Source organism: Myotis nattereri (assembly GCF_964212035.1).
Source record: "Myotis nattereri genome assembly, chromosome: 4".
NCBI lineage: Eukaryota > Metazoa > Chordata > Mammalia > Chiroptera > Vespertilionidae > Myotis > Myotis nattereri.
Window position 1 is genome coordinate 102,567,031 of NC_138079.1, and position 17,288 is coordinate 102,584,318.

The window sequence follows — 17,288 nt, forward strand, 5'->3', positions numbered from 1 at the left end:
ACCCCCCATCCATTCCGGCCCCACTCCCCCCTCATCTGTCCCATCCCCTCACCTGGCCATCCCCATCCCCCACCCACCCACCCCGCCCACCTCAGAGGCCGCAGTGTCCGCAGCAGGCGCAGCACACGCAGGATGCCCAGGATCTTGGCGCCACCAGCGGAGGCCAAGGCCACGATGATGTCGACCAGGGACACCAGGACCAGCAGCCCGTCCAGCACATTCCAGCTGCTCTGCAGGTAGGCGTGCTCGCCCGACACCAGGCCGAGGGCCACCACCTGTCCAGGCGCGGGGGAGGAGGGCTCAGGGCTGAGGTGCGGCCGCAGACGGGGTGGGGCAGGGGGGCAGCAGTGGGAGCTGCTGGGCAGGAGGGGGTGTGAGAACCAAGGACAGACCCCGGGGCTCTGAGGGGCAGGTACCTTCACCGTCATCTCAGCCACGAAGATCGCCGTGAAGATATAGTTGGAGACGCTGAGGAAGACACGCTCCTGCGGGAACAGGGTGGTGAGAGGGGCCGGCCGCACCCAGGAGACCCCCCCCCCCCCGCCCCAGGACCACCCCCCGCCCAGGAGAAGGGGCCTCACGGTGCTTCCTGGGTCGATGTCCGGTCTCTCCAGGGCGATGGTGATACAGTTGAGGAAGATGAAAACCAAGACGACGTGATCAAACATCTTGTGAGCAATGATTTTCTGGCAGGAGGCACGGAACCTGGGGGGCGGGGACGGGGGGGCGAGGGCGCTGGGTGAGGGGCCCGGGGAGAGCCCTGCGACCCTGAGGCCCAGGGAGCTCACTAACCTCTGGGAAACTTGGGGTCCCCAAAGGGCGATGTCTCTCCCACCCAGGGCCCCCTTTACCTGTTCTGCGGGGAGAACAGATACAGCGACCACGGCTCACGGCTCCGACACCACTCGGGCTTGTAGGGCTCCAGCACCTTGCGCAGGCGTGAGCAGCAGCTCTGGGGGAGGGTGCAGGTCCTCAGGAGAGTCCCGGCCCCTCCCGGCCGGCCCTCCACCCTGGGGTCCCAGCTCACCCTCCCACGCGGGCAGGTACAGGGTGAGTGACCCATGCTGGGAGCCCCCGGGGCCAGGTAAATAGACGTGCTCAGACCCCCCGCCCCATCCCAGCTGCCCCCTGCCTGTGGGCAATGGAGTGAATGCCTCACTGAGAAGGTGGCCCGTCCTCTCCTCCATGAAGGCCCAGCAGCAGCTGCTAACTCAGGGCTCAAAATGGCCCTCAGCTGGAGGTGGGGCTGACCCTGACCTGGCGCCAGTCCCGCTGCAGAGCTCTCGAGGATCAGCTGAGGCCCGTTAGCTGGGTCGGGTCCAGCTCAGCTTGCCCACATTCTCCCCTTTCTTCTGAGGACCCCCCCCTTCCCCCGCCACGAATGACGTTCGGGCTCTGCTCCGGGAACCAGCCCCCGGCAGGAGGGAGGCAGGTGCCCCGACGCCGACTCACATCCTCCATGTCGTCGTCAAACTCGGCTGGGTCCTCCTTGTGGCTGTCTATGCGCAGGAAGAACTCGCTGGGCAGGGCCAGCATCTGCCCGTTGCAGTCATGGAGCTTGGTGGGCAGCAGGGTGGCCGGCCGCAGGGGCTGCATGTCCAGCGTGCCGCGGGGGTCCAGGGACTCGGTGCGCCGCAGCGGGGTGGCGCGTGCGCAGGGCGAGGCGCCCACCCTGGGCCTGCCGTCCTCGGCCTCCTCGTCGGTGCTGCCCTTGCCCTCGCCCGACAGCAGGGACTCCCGCTCCCCACACTGGCTCCGGCGCTTGAGGCTGGGCGCGCGGCCCAGGCTGTTCCAGCTTGAGCGCCGGCTGCTCCAGGCGCTGTTGGGGCCCCAGGGGGCACAGGGCGAGCTGCGGAGGCTGGACTGCAGGGGAGGGGGGAGAAGGGAGGAGGGCCAGTCCTCAAGTACCCCTAAACAGCCCCGGCTTTAGGGCACCCAGACACAGGAGCCGTTCCCCACCGGGTTGCTCCATGGGTGGGATTTGTTCCTGAATCACCATCACTATTAACACCTGTGAGTGGGATGATACATGCCGACCATCCTGCCAGGGAGAGCCTAGCAACACCGCTATTCCAGGGCATGCCTGAGTGCAGAGCAGTTAGCAAAGAGCTGGAGATGCAGCCAGCAAGTGTTAGGGCTGAGCAGGCCTCCCCTGGGCTGGGCGGGCCGCTGTGCCTGCTGGAGGACGGACGGGCAGGTGCAGGTCATCAGTGGGCCTGGGACCAGCCCTTGACCATCCTCAGACAGCGTCCCAGCTGACCTTGATCTCTGCGATGGGACCCCAAATCAGTTACTAAGTGGCAGGCTCTGGCCTTGTAAAGAGAAGTTCGGCAGATGTCTTATGAGATAAACCAACCTCGACTCAGGGACTTACCTGCTGTGTCCATCCTCCATCCTCTCTGGCGGGACTCACGTCACCTCCTGGGTCTAGCATGGCTGAGACTGACTGCTGCTCAGCGCTCCCGCCCACCTCCCTCAGGGCTGCAGTGCTCCTGCAGCTGAATCGCCTGGCCCACCTGGGTTCTCGTCCTGTCACCCACGGAAGATTCCTCCGCCCATACCCCACGCCCCTTCTGTTGGCAGCTCGTCCTGCTCTGCCCTCCCCGCCCGGGCCTTCCGAAAAGCCATTCTGGCTGTGTCCCCGGGGACAGCATTTCCTGGTTTGTCTGAAAAGCCCCCATGGGCCGCTTGATTCTGACACACAGGACCCGCCCCCGGCCTCATCGTGTGCTGTGTGCTGTTTCATACGCTTCTGCAGCCTCTTTCCTGTTTTCCCTTCTGACCTAGGCTCTGCAGCTTTCCTTTTATTGCAATTTGGAAGATAAACTTCCTGCCTGACATTTTACCAGAGGAAAAGGATCAAACATGCATTTCCATGTCTGGTCTCTGTGCTCCTCCCATCAGCACAGCAACTCCTGCTTCGTTTACAGAAATCTAAGCACTTGGGGCCGGGGCTCGGAGGCAATAATGGGGGGTGGGGGAGGTTTGGAGGGGGGACAGGCATGTGGGACCCTCACTCATCTTAGGGGAAGGCCATGAGGAACTGGGTGCACGGAGCCTGAAGGTGCCCTGAGGCCAGGGCAGGGGGCAGTCCCTACCAGAGACTTCTGGTCCCCCAGCTGAGGGTCCACGGAGCTGCTGCTGCCACGCCGTGAGTCCAGGAGGCCATGGGCCGTGTCCAAGTTCGGGGAGCTCTTGGGGGTGGGCATGGGCGTGGCCGCCGTGCGCATGATGACTGGAGGGGGCAGGCTGCCCCGGCCCTCCAGGTGCCCGTTGGGGGTCACGGCCAGGGAGTACATCTTCATCTCTGGAGGGGAAGAGGCCACTGGTGCCTCAGGAAGGGGAAGCTGCCCACTGGGAGTCGCCCCCGGGAGCCCCATCTCTGCCAGGTCAGGACAGGCACTGCCTGCCCTGCCCCCTCCATCCCTGCCCCCATCACCCCCCACATACCTGTGGCCCTGAGGTCTCTGAACTTGTCGAAATCCTCTTCCAAGTGAGTGGACGTCTTGTCTTCGTCTGTGTCAGACCTGTTGGCGTCGCCCTGCGCCCCACAGAGCAGAGGCAGGTGTGAGGTTCCCCTCGGGCGGGAGCCACCTGTGCCAAGCACCCCCTTGGAGCGCCCCACGGGAGGTAGGGCTGGTGCGGCGGTGGGTGTGAGGAAGGCCCATGAGACAAGGACGGAGGCCTCCCGTGTCAGCCTGCCCCGGGCTCCCACCTCCTGGGAGCCCCTCACCTCCGCCTGGAAGCCCTCCACCAGGATGGCCACCAGCAGGTTAAAGAGCACGTAGTTGCCAAAGGTCATCAGGGCCACGAAGTAGAGGGCGGCCCAGGAGGAGGTGGAGGCCATGCCGTTGTAGAGGACGACGTTCCAGTCCTCCTGGGTGAGGATCTGGGGAGAAGGGCAGGGAGGCAGAGGGGGGGAGCAGGCCCGAGGAGGGGCTGACGCGGTGGGGAGAGAGGGGACACTGGGGGTGAACGCCACCCCCCCCACCCCCCCCCCGGACATGCTGGCAACTCCTCAGAACCAGGAGCTCTGCACCGGCGAGAACACAGGCCACCACCCAGGGGACGGCATCGCTGCCCCTGCTGTTCACAGCTCAGCGGCTCCGGCCTCACGCAGGCCACGCACGCACGCACTGGGCTGCTGTGAGCAGGGCTGCGGCTCCCCTGGGGCTGCGCTGACACCAGGGGGCACCCCGCCAGGCTGTACCTGGAACACGGTGACGATGGCCCACAGCAGGGAGTCAAAGTTCTTCCTGTCGGGGACCGTGTCTCCCGTGTCCGTCTTCAGGCTGAACTTGCAGCCGAAGAGGTGCATACCCAGGATGCTGAGGGTGGGAGGCAGGAGTGAGGTGGGTGGGGAGAGGAGGGGCGGAGGGGGTGAGGCCACTCTGCCTGCTCACCTTCAAACCCAGCAGTTGCTCCTCTAGGCCTCCCTCCACTGGGGCCCCTGCTTCCTGGTTTTTGGGGATGTTCGTGGTGGGAAGACCAAAGCCAGGGGAGGGAAGGACAACCAGAGACCGCTCTGGCTCCAGGCAGGGGCGGGGACCTGGGTTGCCTGCCTCACCCGGCCTGCCGGGGCCGCTCTCCGCCCCAGCCTCTCCCCGAGTCCCGGCCAGGCTGGCACAGCAGGTGCTCAACAAATGATGAACTCCAGCCTGGCTGGCCCCACCCCTTCTCCGGTCCCCTTGTTCTCAGTCCCCAATCTATCCATCCGGCGGTCCGTCCTGTCCCCACATTCAGCTGTGAGCCCACGAGAGCAGAGCCCAGCCCGGTCTCACGTGACTCACACCTGCACATGGAAGGCATCCAGCTACTGGGCTTCTAGAGAACCTTTGAGGCTCCCGCTGCCCCCACCCCACAGCCCCAAAGCCAGGAGCACAAGGCCAGTGCCGCCGGGAGGGGTCCCCCTCCGTGGGGAGGGGAGGGCTCACCTGAAGATGAAGATGAAGAGCATGAGCAGCATGCAGAAGGTGGCCACGTTGTCCATGGTCTTCATGAGCACCACCAGCTGGCGCCGCAGCGCGGGCATGAAGCGCACCAGCTTCAGCACCCGCAGCAGCCGGAAGGTCCGCAGCACCGACAGCCCGCCGTCCGCCTGCCCGATGATCTCCCAGACGCTGTGGGCCAGGCCCAGGGTCAGGAGGTGCCATCCTCTGACTGCAGCTCCCTGCACTACCCTGCCTCCCAACTTCCTCTTCCTGGAAGCAGGAATGCCTGGGAGCCACCGTGGCCTGCACTCAACCCCGGGTTGAACAGCAGGTCTGGCTGCATCAAGGTGCCCAGAGGGGCTGAGGGGCTGTGGGGCAACGTCTCTGAAGACAACGAACTAGCTGCCATTCCTGGCTCTGGCCCGGACAGACGCTTCTCAACCGGGGGCTTTCCCATCCTGCACCTTCCACAGCCATGCCTGGCTCAACACCCCTCCTCCCCCCGGCTGGGGTGGGGGCCCCTTGACTCCCAAGGGCCTCACTTCCTCCTGGGGAGAAACTTTCCCCAGAGTCTCCTGCTTCTTTCTGTGTGGCCTTTGCTGCAGCAGCCACTGCAGAGGAGGCTGGCTTTCTCGCAAGCTGAGCCCTAACAGAGGCCAGGCAGGAGGCAGGAGGACCCTGAACACTCACTCTATTCCTGAAAGGAACAGCTCCAGTCGATTCTAGAAACGTACGCCTGACAGGCAGCTGACCTAAGTGTGTGTGCCCTGCAGTGCCTGCGGGAAGGGACTCCACTGAGCGTCTCCGTAGCCGCCAGAGCACACTGCCAGCGGTGCCGCTCCCTTTGGCTGGGCTCTGCTCTGACACTGGAGCCTCCAGGAACCCCGTGGCCGGGCGGGAAGCGGGGACCCACCTGATGACCACGATGACGCCGTCGAAGATGTTGTAGGGGTTCTGGATGTAGCCCAGCGGGCCGCAGGCCAGCAGCTTCAGCAGCATCTCCAGGGCGAACATGCTGGTGAACACGATGTTGCTGATCTCCAGGGCGTTGGTCAGCTCGTCCGGCTGTGGGCAGCAGCAGGACCATCAGGGGAGGGCCACTGCCCCCACAGACGGGGAGCAGGGAAGGCTGCACCAAGGGGCCACAGGCCCAGAGGCCACAGCAGGCGCCGTAGGAGCCTATCGGCGGCCGTCTGAAGGAGGCAGCTGGGCCCCAGGGGTAGCCTCTCCAGCTGGCCCCTGGCCCATCCGGCCTTCCCTCTGTCACTCCCTCTGGCGGGGCCCCCTGGTCCTTCCTGACCTCCCCACCAGAATGTCAGTGCCTTAGGGCTCTGAAGACTCCCAGGGAACAGGGCCTGGAGTACCTGTCCGGGGTTCAGGGTGGGCATGGGGGTGTAGACAGTAAAAGTAAGGGTGCTTCCGAAAGCTGGCCCAGTCTCTGGAGTCCTTACACACCCTTCCTTGTTGGCAGAAGGCCCCAGAGGCCCACCGTACTGGGAACATTCTATCCTGCCTGTGTGTGTGTGCAGATGTGTATACCTGTGTTAGTGTAAATGCTTGCATGTGTGTGCGTGTATCTGTACATGTGCCTGGGCCTGTACCAGTGGCCTGCTTGTGTGTGAATGCCTGAAAACATGCTACACATGTAGTAGAGGTGCACATGGTTACAGGTCTGTACACATGTTCACATCTGTATGGGTAAGCCTTGCATGTGTACATCTGTGGACACGTATGATTGTGTACCGGTGTATGCACTGTGTGCCCGGGTGGCGGAGGCTCCTCCGTGCAGGGGTCCCTCGAAGCCCACTGCTACCCCTGGCCTGGATCGCACCCTCACAACAAGCACCTCCCGCCTGGGCCTACTTACGGCGGACACCGCTAGGATTTCCCCTAAATTGCTCCAGGATGAAAGGAAATGGTTTACGTGGCCTGAGAGGACCAATAGGCGGGAGATGAGGAAGTCGATTTGGTCGTTACAAGTGAACGGACCTAGGTCCTGAGAGGACACTGTCTCCTGCCAAATCCGCCTGCTGCCCTCCCTGGTGTGGCCTTGTCCTGGCCAGTGTGCAGGGTCAACTGGGGGGCTGGGCACCCCACAATTCCTCCTGGGGCCAGTCCACATCCCCACCTATTCTGGTCACCAAGAGGCACCCCATCGGGTGCTGCCGGTGGGTCTGGCTCAGGTAAGGGGGGGCCTCTTTGCAAGAACTGGGCCGGGTACCTTCCTGAGAAGAGCCACCAGATGACCTGTAACCACCCTCAGCCCCCACTGCCTCTGGGTCTGGGTGGTCTCCACCCCCCACCCCCCACCCCAGAGGAGAGCGACTCCAGGCCAGAGCCACGGTGTCTGTGTGCACCACTCAGCAGAGACCCGGCCCAAGGAGGAGGAGGAGCATTTGCTGAGTAACTGATAAACATCATCTGGCTCCAACGCCCCCTGTCCCCCAACCTCCACAAGCCCAATGTGGGTCCCCAAGAGGCTAAAATCTGGAGGCACACAAGGAACATGCTCCCCAGGGGTCATGACAACAGTCACGACTCCCAGGGGCAGGTACCCCCGCGCCCACCCACCTGCTCGTGGTACTCGATGCCCATGCTCAGGGTGTTGGTGAGGATGGCCATCATGATGCCGCGGTTGAAGTACTTGCTGTCCACGATCCGGCGCAGTTTGCCACTGACGGTAGCCCACACGTGGCCGAGCCCACCAGGCTTGCCAGAGGCCACCCGCTGCTGTGCCCGCCTCCGCACAGCGCCCTGGGCTGGTGTGCCGGCCACCGGGGTCGGCCGCATGGGGTCACGGTGGTCCCCGTGCCGCACATCCTGTGTGAACTCGTAGACCACGTTGCCATCCGAGTCTCCACTCTCCGAGTCGCTGAACTCAAACTCAGGGTCTCCCAGGGCACTAGCGCAGTACGGACAGTCCTTCAGCTCGCAGGTCAGCGTGCCCGCCTGGGGGCTGGGCAGGGGGCAGGGCACACTCAGGCCTGACAGGCGGCTGGCGGCCTGGCCCAGTCCTGAGGGGTGAAGGGTACAGCAGGGTCAGGGCACTGACAGCTGGGGTGGGCCCACGCCCACACAGAGGCTGCTGTCGGGTGAACGTGCACACCTGGGCATACTCATACTCAGGAACACACGCTTCCCTGGAACACTCATGTGCACACCTAGGAACACACACATACACCTGGGCACACTCATGCACACCCTGGACAGGACAGGGGTGCTCTGTGCACACACACAGGGGCAGGGACACAGAGGGGCAGAGAAGCTCAGCTGTGCTACGGCCACATCATCCAGAAATGTAACACGAGCTACTTTTTAGCAGCCATGTGAAAGGTGAGATGAACACATCAACCATCTTCGCTCCAACGTGGACCAGATGTGAGAGTGACTGAAGAGAACTGCGCACCCCTTCCTCACTGAGGGCGGTGGGGGCTCAGTTTCTGGGACCCAGGTACACTCTGCACCCAAAGCTGTGGCCTGCACTCGTTACCGCTCAGGGGCCCACGAGGCCGGGGCCGTCCAATGGGTAGTGCAGGGCTAGGAGCACGTGGGCCGCAGCATGCTGGCTCTCACAGCCCGGGCACACACAATGACCCCACCCACGCCCCTACCGGCTCCAGGTGCACCGTGTCTACACACCTGCACACACCACTGGGAGGGCCTTATAATCTGTACGGGGCCCGGTGTCTCTCCTTCGACCACCCATCCGAGGTGGGGAGGTGGGTGAAGCAGAGGTGCCAGGTGGGAAAAAACCCTTCGTGGCACTGGAACCTGCACTCTCCCCACCCCCCTGCCTCAGCCTCCCAACCCAGACGTGGGGCTGACCACGCCTCAGCAGTTGCCAGGCTGTGAACATGGGCAGACGGTCCCTCCTGGGGCGAGGTGGGGGCAATACTCTGCCACCTTCAGAATTCTCATCCATGTGGTAAACGCTCATGGTCCACTGAGCCACTGGCTGCTTGGGGATACCCCGGGTGGACAAAGGGGGTGCCCTCTCTCCCCTCCTGGCCATGTCAGGGTGTGAGGTGCCAAAGCCCCTCCCCTCTTCCAGGGCACACGCGCACACACACACATGCAGACATGCACACACACGCACACGCGCACACACAGGCACGCGCGCACGCACACACAGGCACACGCACACACAGGCACACGCACACACGCACGCACACACACAGGCGAGGGTGAGGTCCTTACCATGTTCCCCAACCAAATGCTGGATCTTCTCATAGGGGTCGTGGCTGCTCAGGCTGAGGGAGCTGTGCCCTCCAGCCCCTGGTGGCCGACTGGCCCGCTTCCCCTTGGACCTGGGGCTGGTGCCTCCTTTGCCGCTACCAGGTGCTGAGGGCAGGATGGTGGGGTAATTCATGGTGCCCAGCCCCATGGCCAGCTTGAGGCTGGCGGCGGTGGCCGCAGCCTGTACCACCTGAGCCCGCTCCTGCGGCCCTTCCACGTGGCAGTCCGCATGGTACACGCTGTGCACTGACTCGGCATCCAGCGGCCCGGGGCTGGGCGAGGGTGGTGAGGGCAGCGCTCTAGCCCGGACCAGACTGGAGTCTCTGGTGCCTTGCTCGGGGCTGGGCCGGCGTGGGCTGCTGTGGCTAAAGTGGTAGTGGTGGTGGTGGTGGTGGTGGTGGTGGTAGACCAGGTGGTGAATGGAGGCGGCACGCCTGCTCGCCCGCCGCGGCTGGTGCCCGAGGCCCGGGCCGTGCGGGGGGCTGCCGGGGTCCACCTTCTGGCACCAGCGGCTCTGCCAGCGCGCATAGAGGCGCAGGCTGCGCCGCTTGACCTTGCGGCAGATGTGGCCCACGTACTTGAGCAGCTCCTCGTAGCAGCTGCCTGGCTCCGAGAAGCTGGCCAGCGTGCTGTCGTCGGACAGGTAGCGGGCGCGCTGCTCCCGCATCAGCTGGTTCTCCCGCTGCTTCGTCTCGGAGAACTGCGTGGCGATCACCACCAGGCACAGGTTGATCATGAAGAAGGAGCCCACCTGTGGCGGGCGGGCGGGCGGTGTTGAGCCTTCCGGCAGCCCGTCCAGAGCCTCGCTCACCAGGCCGTGTGCCCCAGGGAACTGGGGAAGAGGGGACACGGAGACCCATCTGCCCCGGAGGCCAGGCAGTGGCCGTGCTTTCTATTCAACAGTGAGTCCCCGATGAGAGAAATGCTGAGGCCTACTGTGTGCCGCCCATTCCCGGGGCCGGGAGTGTGGCCCTGAGTGTGGCCAGCGGGGCGCCCCATGATGGGTGCGGTCCCTTCCGACTCGATGCTGCGCCAGCATCTGGGACAGGCGGTTCACAGCAGGTGCTTCTCATCTACTTGTGGACAGAGGGAGGACACGTGGGGGACCCTCTAGACCAGCGGTTCTCAACCTTCTGGCCCTTTAAATACAGTTCCTCATGTTGTGACCCAACCATAAAATTATTTTCGTTGCTACTTCATAACTGTCATGTTGCTACTGTTATGAATCATCATGTAAATATCTGATATGCAGGGTGGTCTTGGCCGACCCCTGTGAAAGGGTCGTTCGACCGCCAAAGGGGCCACGACCCACACCTTGAGAACCGCTGCTAGACTACGGCCACCCTGCCCTTTCCGCCGGCCTTCCTCTGTGACATGGTCACCGTGGGACACTCTCTCTGGCTCACGGCAATTATCTGAGACATCTGCCTACTGTGTTCACGCCTGGGCCCTCGCAGAGCTGCCCGGATCAAGCGAGGGCCACACGCGGGGCCACGCGCACTGTGGAAGGCCCTGCCTGGGAGCTCGTGTACACGTGCGGAGTCCTGATGCTTCTGCAACCTTCAGACAGAACCTGGCTGTGCAGAGCCTGGGGCGCCGCCTGAGGGCTCCTGGAGGTGGGCTCCCCCTCCCGCCCACACTGGCTTCTGTCCTCCCGCACCTCCAGCACCTCCACTTCCTCCCACTGGGGGCTGCACAGAAGCCCTGGGTCTCTGCTGCCCGACCTCATAGCTCCGCCAATGCCAGGACCCACGAGGGACAGCAAAGGCTGGGAGGGTGCACGTTGGCGGCATAAGGAGGCTCATGAATGGACCCTGGGGCCAGAATGACATCCACTAAGGAGCTGTGGGTCTGAGATCAGCTGTCACGACTCAGAGGCACCTCCACCCTCCAACAGCCATGGCTGTGAAAGTCCTGCCCAGCCAACCGGGACACGTCCCGCGCCCTGTACTCACGATGATGAGCAGAATGAAGTAGATAAAGTTGTAGAAGGAGTGGGCGTCCATGACGTAGTACATGATGTCCACCCAGCCCTCCAGCGTGATCACCTGGGGAAGGGGGCAGGTGGCTGGACACACAGCTGGCCCCGGGAGGGTGGCACTGGGAGGGCGGCAGGCTGTGTTCCCTTAGGGTTCGGCTGAGGGGCTGGTAGGGCAAGCAAACCCTGCCTGGGCACCCCCTCCCCAGGGCATGCTCAGCACCCAGCATGGTGGGCAAAGGCCACAGGCCACGCAGTCTAGAGCCAGTGCCCACCTGGAAGATGGCGATCCAGGCATAGCCGATGTTGTCGAAGTTGATGGCGCCGTTGTGGGGGTTGGAGTCGCCGGAGCGGCAGACGTTGTAGTACTGGTTCCAGTTGATGCAGGCGTTGTGGCTGGTGCTGCCCATGCCCTCGGCCTGCAGCTGCCCGTAGGCCTCCCAGCCCAGCGTGCACTCCACGCGCAGCTCACGGCGGCTGGGGATGTGCGAGCACTTCTGCATGCCGTTGTCTCGGCGCGAGGAGCAGATGAAGGGGTTCTCGTCACCCTCCTCCGTCTGGTAGTACGGCCGCAGGAAGGTGAGGTTGTTGTTCCTGGGGGCAGGCGGCCCGGTGAAGGGCACGGGGAGGGAGAGAGGGAAATGGAGGCGGGGAGGGGTAGACAGCGGGAAATACAAAGAAACAATGAGAGAAGGGGGACAAGCAAACAGATCAGAGACAGAGAAAGACAGACAATGAGAGACAGTAACAGACGTAAAAACAAAGATAAGAGATCCAGAGACCCAGAACCAGAACCCAGGTCCCAGCTGGGGGTCCTCCAGGAAGGGTGTGCCCCTGGGGCCGGTGCCAAGGCACCTGCTGGTGGCAGGGCTGGGGAGGCGCCTCTGTGGGCAGGTGGCTCAGAAGAGCCTGCTGGGGCCCGACTTGCTGGGGGGTGGAGAGGGCTCGCACCTGACGAAGGCGCTGTCCAGGAAGCAGCGGTTGCGCAGCAGGCCGGCCCAGAGCTGGACGCCCACGATGCCGAAGATGAAGAAGACGAAGAAGCAGAGCAGGAGCACGTTCCCCAGCATGGGCAGCGTGTCCAGCAGCAGCGTGACCAGGATGCGCATGCCTGCGGGGGGTGGGGGGGGCGCGAGCAGGCATGGGCACAGGGACCTGTGGAGAGGCCCCCGAGCCCGGCCCCTCTGAGGCGTCCCACTGTTCACATGGGTAGTGGGCTCTGCCGGACTGCACCTGGCCCCCACATCCAACGGGCCCCAAGACACAGTGACGCCTCGGGTCAGGCCCACATCGAAGGGAGCAAGGCTGCCGGCCAGGACCAGACCCCATGCAGGCCCCAGGACCGGCCATGAGTCCAACGGCCCCAGCTGCGTCACAGGAACAGCAGCCTTGGGGACCCCCAGCAACTGGGGCTTGGTCTGCCTAAGGCGTACCACAAAATACCACGTGCGGGCGCGCACGTACAGTGCGATTGAAACTTCGTGGCCCATGCTTTGAAGTCGGTATTTTGTGGAAGAGCCACACTCAAGGGGCCAAAGAGCTGCATGTGGCTCACGAGCCGCGGTTTGCCGACCACTGGCCTATGCGCTTGGGAGCCTAGGGGTCTGGCAGCTGGTATAGGGTTGGAGAGCGGTCTTTCCATCCCTCTGGGAATCAGGATGGGCAGAGCACTGCACTGCGAAGAGGTGGGTGGGTGGGGCTTTCCCACAGCACAACCCTGACCCACCTGCCCTTGGGTGGAGTGGACATCCTGGGGGGAGGGAGCCCCTACCCTGGGGGGTGTGGCTTCCTAGGAAGGGCTGCAGGACAAGTCCTAACAACCAGGGCTTGGGTGCTGAGGCCACCGGGTAGCCAGCGAGGCTGTGTACACAGCTACATGGTACACACAGACCCCCCCTCCCCAACATGCACACACACAACCTTACAGTCACATGGGCCCTGCCCCCCAAATTCAGCCACAGCACTGAACACTCCGAAGACAGAAAAATCCCCACTTAGGCAGGTGACAGGGTGAGGACATGCCATCGTCCCAGCACACAGCCGCGGAGCTTCCCAGCAGCTTCTCCACGCGCCCCTGAAGGACCACGGGCCTCTGGCAGAGCTCGGCCATGAGAACCATGGAAATGGGCCAGAAAACGAAGCCACCAGGCCTGCGGCCGCCTCCCCAGCATCACCCTCAATGCTGTGCAGACGAGGAGTCAGGACCCCCACAGCCGGCCACCACCCCCGATGTGGCCCAGGGCCGCCCTGCCCTTCCCAGAACAACCGTGGCAAATGCTCAGGGCCCAGAGGCCCTCCTCCCCCAGCGCCTGGGCCAGCACGTCCAGAACCCGCACCGGCACCGCGGGATCTGGTCCCGTGTCCCAGGGGGCCCCGCAGAGCTCTCAGCAGAGCGGGCAAGACACAAAGGCCGGCCCCAGGTCGGGGAGGGGCCGTCACTTACTGGGCACGCGGTTGATGGCGCGGAGAGGCCGCAGCACCCGTACTGTTCGGATGGCGGAGAGGCTCACGTTGTGTCCATCCAGGGAGTACTCCATCATGCTGGGGGAGGGCAGAGGGAGGGAGGTTCAGGTGGGGAGCAGGGGGCCACACGCTGGAGAGCTGGTCCCCAAGCCGTGCACCCAGCCAGGATGGACCCTGAGGCAGGAGGAGCATGACTCTGAATCACCACTGGGCACCCCTAGCACAGGGATCCCCAGGACAAGTGCCCAGCCCTGGCAGAGGCCCCACTGGCTTCGCACTTCCGACCCGGCTGCACCCGGACCCCTCAGGAGTCACCTGCTGCACCCCTCTTCCTGGGGGGCCGGAGGACCCGGGGAGTCTGAGGGGTGGGGTTCCCGGCCAGGTGGGGTCAGGCAAGGGGCCACTTCAGGTGCGTCAGCCCCCCAGCTTAACAGAGCTGGGTGTGGGCAGATGGCGCCGTACCCCGCCATGACGATGAAGAAGTCCAGCCTGTTCCACGTGTCGCCCAGGTAGCACTTCTGCCCGAACAGCCCCAGGGCGACCATCTTGATGACCATCTCCACCGCGAAGAAGGCGAAGATGAAGTCGTCGAAGGCCTGGTGGGAGGAGGGTCTGAGAGCGGGACCTGCGCTCTCCACACCCAGGGACGGGGTGTCCCTAAGGGTCATTCATGGCCAGTGGGTCAGCCCAGCCCCCGCCTGCCCGGGCCCCACCTCCAGGATGCTGCAGCGCTCCGAGCGGCACTTGACGTCCTCACAAGGCCGGAACATGCCCAGGGTGACGCAGTTGAGCATGATGACCAGCATGCTGACGTGCTCGAACCACGTGGGGCAGGCAGCTGGGTTAAGGGTCAATGAAGGAGGCTGGTGGATAGCCACGGGGAAGCGGGGGGGTGGGAGGGGGAGCTAGACACCAGGACCTGCCCCAACCCCCCACCACTGCCAGGGTGCCAAGCCCTCCACACCCTGCACCCGCCCCATCATCTGTGTGTTAAGGGACAGAGCCCTGACACCAGTCTCAAATACCGCTGTCAACCCCCATGCACAGAGGAGAAACTGAGGCACAGGCTAGGACTCTAGATGGAAGCTGGAGACCACCTGCTGCCCCTCCACCAGGTTTCTCCCAACTAAACAGGTCACACACACAGGTGGGCATCTCACAGGCAGCCTGGACTCCAGCAGGTGCTGCAGGTGCCCTCAGATTGAGGGGGGCCTCAGAGCCCCCTCTCCATGGCCCTGCACCGCCCCCCCCCCCGCCCCATGTGACTCCAGCAGATGGAGGAGGAGGAGGGGAGCTTTGGGTCAGTGCAGTGACTGGGCCCAGAGGATCTGCAGCCCTACTGAGTGCTTGGATAAAGGGTGACGGGACGTGGGTTAAGGCCAAAGGAGGGAGAACACCCCCTATATCCTCCTGACCCCCACCAGCCAGTCGGGCCTGAGAGCAAAAGCTGCCTTGGAGGGCCACGTCCAGGAGCACCTTCCTGCTGGCAGGAGAGCACCCAGCCAGGGCAGGGCCTGAGGGTGCTAAGCCAGCAGCAGGTGCTGCATCCCAGGTACTGTGCATACCCAGCACGCGTGCCTCAGCCACCCTGTGGGGTGCTGGCCCTGGGTACAAGAACAAGAGCCCACCCAGGACCTCCCGCCCATTCAGGGAGTGGCCACCAGATGGCACTGTGGCTTCATGCAGGCCTGGGTGTGGGGCGGTCCCCTCGGTGGCTGCCTAGGGCAGGACTGCACCCCACACCTGCACCAGTTGGTTCATCAGGAAATTGGGGAGCCCTGTGGCAGGCCAGCCATGTCAGGTGTGAGGGAAGGGCCACGAGGATGGGGGGCCAGGGCTATGTGTGGGGTCCGTAGCTGGATGGCTGAGGTTCACCTGAACTCTGCGGACACAGGCAGCTACCCTTTACGGCTGGGAGGGCCCCAGGGCTTTGGGGGAATTCATGTATCCCCCACACCACCCCCAGGTCGGGGTCCCCTCCCACCAGAAACCACGCCCACTCCAAGGTGGCCTTGCCCGTCTGCCCTGCTCAGGCGAGAGAGCAAGAGCCCGGCCTACAGTGAAGCTGGGCACGATGCTCGGGGAAACACCACTTGTCCGCAGGCAGCTCTGGGCCCCCACCCTGCCCGGCCTGTGGGCGCTGAACTGGGGTGGCAGCTGCAGCACGGCCTTCAGATCGGTGCCTTTCTGTCCCCCTCCCCACGTTCCCTTGGTGGTACGTTTCATGCGTCAAGGAGGTGACCAAGGCAGCAGGACCCCTGCCTGGCACGAACGAAGCTGTGCTCCATAAGGTAGCCCTGAGCACCCGCCCTGTGCCTAGCTATGGGGTGGCACTAGGGCCGGGGCTCCATGCACCCCCACCTTTGAGGGGCTCCAATCCCATGGGTGACAAACTGGTGAGGGCTGTGCTGTGATGGGATCATGGAGGGGTCAGGGCCTGTGGAAGCCCTGGGCCACTACATTTACAGGTGGACGGGCTCAGCGATGGGAAGCAGGTCACACCCTGTGTACCCATCCTCTGTGGGACTCTGGAAGCCAGTCTCGACCCTTCTCCCCGCAGCCTCCGGGACAGGGGCGGGGGTAGGGCAACAGTTGATGTTGGCAGCCCCTGGCCCACAGCGTGATGTGCAGCATGGCACAGAGCCACCAATGTAATTACACGTTCCCACCGAGAGTGCCATAATTACACTTAATGGGTTCAGCAGTAACAAGTGCCTTTGCTGTGATTCGGCTGCGGAGAAGCAGAAATTGGTGTCCTGCTAGGGTAGCACGGAGGGCCCGGTGGGAACTGGCTGAGGTCTAGCAGGGTGACGGCACAGTCGGGGGCTGGGGGGCCTGCAGACTAGCCCAGGAGGCCAGCCCGCCGCCGTGTGTGTCTCTGGGGTGGGGGTGGGGAAGAGGAGAGCGCTGCAGCTAAAACCTGCACCAAATACCCATGCCGCCCCTACTGTGCGCCAAAACGGCTCTATCTCGAATCCTGATGAACCCATGAGGCCGACACTGTCCAGTTCCACAGCACAGACTGGGGGCTTGGGTGACTCACCTGAGGGACCCAAGGGAGCTGGTCCTGGGCACCGGACATGGATGGAAGGGGCCGATACAAGAATTTACTGATCTGGGGGGTTCTTGCGGGGATCAGGTCGGGACCCGGGAGCTGGCGTTGGGTAGAGCTGAGGACCTCAGTCCTCAACGGTGGAGTGGATGTGTCCGGAGCTGGTCTGGGCCAGGGCCCATGAGAGGCTACTCAGGTCAGGGGGTAGGAAGCCCCACTCCCCAGCAGGAACTACAGCCCAGGACCCCAGCAACTTGCAAAGACAGCCAGCTTGGCGTCCCTGGGTCTACATCTTCACAAACCTCTGACAAGCAAAGCTCCCACTGTACCTCCCTGCCCCCGAGGAACACCCTGAGAGCGCAGGACACCAGCCATGGCTACAGTGACCCAGGACCCAGCAGGGAGGCCATGAACACAGGCTCACCTGAGAAGTGGAGACACCACCACAGTAGCTGGAATAACCAACCCGTCAGCACACCCCAGGCACCCAGAATGTTCTCCACCCATCCCTACAAGCACGCACCCTTTGGGGGCTACTATCCTTAAGATACACCCCTACCCCTCTCCCCACATCACGCCAAACCCATGCCTGGGAGGGGTAAGACCCCAGGGTCCTGCTCTTGGGCCC

At 63.8% G+C, this 17,288-nt stretch overlaps 1 protein-coding gene across 2 annotated transcripts in view; it reads right to left on the bottom strand.

Annotated features, from left to right (window-relative positions):
* The window catches only part of CACNA1H (calcium voltage-gated channel subunit alpha1 H), a gene marked incomplete at its 5' end in the record, with an annotated part of 64,013 nt that overhangs the window by 10,766 nt on the left and 35,959 nt on the right, over positions 1-17,288 (bottom strand). For both annotated transcript variants that reach the window (XM_081090067.1, XM_081090068.1), the window contains 19 exons: positions 91-275; positions 417-485; positions 582-705; positions 852-952; positions 1,453-1,863; positions 3,099-3,307; positions 3,451-3,541; positions 3,734-3,889; positions 4,211-4,328; positions 4,935-5,120; positions 5,845-5,996; positions 7,503-7,945; positions 9,129-9,918; positions 11,123-11,215; positions 11,421-11,739; positions 12,097-12,256; positions 13,589-13,686; positions 14,071-14,204; positions 14,322-14,446. In XM_081090067.1, the coding sequence (XP_080946193.1) occupies positions 91-275; positions 417-485; positions 582-705; positions 852-952; positions 1,453-1,863; positions 3,099-3,307; positions 3,451-3,541; positions 3,734-3,889; positions 4,211-4,328; positions 4,935-5,120; positions 5,845-5,996; positions 7,503-7,945; positions 9,129-9,918; positions 11,123-11,215; positions 11,421-11,739; positions 12,097-12,256; positions 13,589-13,686; positions 14,071-14,204; positions 14,322-14,446 (3,964 nt within the window). The remainder of the gene's footprint in view (positions 1-90; positions 276-416; positions 486-581; positions 706-851; positions 953-1,452; positions 1,864-3,098; positions 3,308-3,450; positions 3,542-3,733; positions 3,890-4,210; positions 4,329-4,934; positions 5,121-5,844; positions 5,997-7,502; positions 7,946-9,128; positions 9,919-11,122; positions 11,216-11,420; positions 11,740-12,096; positions 12,257-13,588; positions 13,687-14,070; positions 14,205-14,321; positions 14,447-17,288) is intronic.